The sequence below is a fragment of the Propithecus coquereli genome, unplaced genomic scaffold, assembly GCF_000956105.1.
Source record: "Propithecus coquereli isolate 6110/MARCELLA unplaced genomic scaffold, Pcoq_1.0 Scaffold112, whole genome shotgun sequence".
NCBI classification, from domain to species: Eukaryota; Metazoa; Chordata; class Mammalia; order Primates; family Indriidae; genus Propithecus; species Propithecus coquereli.
In genome coordinates, this window is record NW_012135192.1 from 3,551,829 (window position 1) to 3,553,110 (window position 1,282).

At 33.2% G+C, this 1,282-nt stretch overlaps 1 protein-coding gene across 1 annotated transcript in view; it reads left to right on the forward strand.

Moving 5' to 3' along the window:
- NAA15 (N(alpha)-acetyltransferase 15, NatA auxiliary subunit) overlaps positions 1–1,282 on the forward strand; it is a 126,699-nt gene that overhangs the window by 88,977 nt on the left and 36,440 nt on the right. The window contains exon 17 of the mRNA XM_012654680.1: positions 841–939. Within this exon, the coding sequence (XP_012510134.1) occupies positions 841–939 (99 nt within the window). The remainder of the gene's footprint in view (positions 1–840; positions 940–1,282) is intronic.

Below are 1,282 nucleotides of genomic sequence, written 5' to 3' on the forward strand. Positions count from 1 at the left end.
TTGGCTTCTTGGCTGTGTTCTAACCTCTAAAGGACCCCAGCATTTGGAATCCACTGCAGTTGTATCAAATTGGTAATGACAAAGGGCATGGCAGTATTTTTAGCTTTCTAACTGTTGGGGGCAAGGGAAAAGAAATTATCAGAAGAGCCTGGGGTTTTGAACTTTGATATTTGGAAAAAGGTACCAAATTAGGGAAGTCTTAACAAAGAGGTGGTTGTATAGATAAAACTTGGAAATGGACTATGCATGCAAGTTCAAATTTCCATTTAACAGGTGGAAACACTACTGAACTCTGGGAAAAATGGACAATGGGAGTGGGGATAGCATAGAGAGAGATTAGAAAATGACTGAAAACATAATCTTGGTGAATATTCTATCTTTAGTGGGGAAGAGGAGTCAGGGATTGATTTTCAGGAGAGGAAGAGTCAAGTAAAAGGGAAACGATTTTACATGTCACAAAATGCAAGAAAGGAAATACTTTCAAGAATACACAAGGAAATTTTCTGTGTAGTGGGGAACATTTCTTTATTTTGATTAAAGGAGGTCAGGAAATGAAATGGCTTTAAATTGTGTTTCTTTGTTTATATGCCATTGGTTCAAATATTGCTGAATGCTGCCTAAATTTTGTAATATTTTATAAAACCTTTTTTCTTAAGGAATGTTATATAAAAAATATCAGCTAATATTGCTAATTGGAGGAAAATTGTTTGCTTCAACCATACATTTGCAGTTCAGATGTGATTGACTCTAATTTTCCTAATTGTAAGGTCTTGGCCCTTCAAAGGAGGGCCTCTTATTTTATCAAATGATCAAAATATATCTTACTTTTTCTTTTCGTAGAAAAGTTTCTTTTGATGCTACAATCAGTAAAGAGGGCATTTGCTATTGATTCTAGTCATCCCTGGCTTCATGAGTGTATGATTCGACTCTTTAGTACTGGTATGTTTTTGTTTTCCATTACTTAAGTATTTGATACAGTAGTTGATAGTGACTATATAAGTGATCTGTATAAGTTTATCATAAACTCAATGATTTTAAAGCTGTTGTATATTAAATTAGCCAAGGGGGAAAGTAGGGCTTTTTTTTTTTTTTTTATGATGATGGTCTTTATTTTAAGACTATAAATGTTACCTGATTTTGACATAGAATTGTTGAGTCCAGGTTTTTGAGAATCCCCTTTGTTTCTGTTTCTAAAAAGTTACCTGTAAGTTGAAGTTTTGAATCATATTTCGTTATGTAAAGTTTCTTAGGAAATTGTTTTAAAATTGGAGAATCTCTTTGA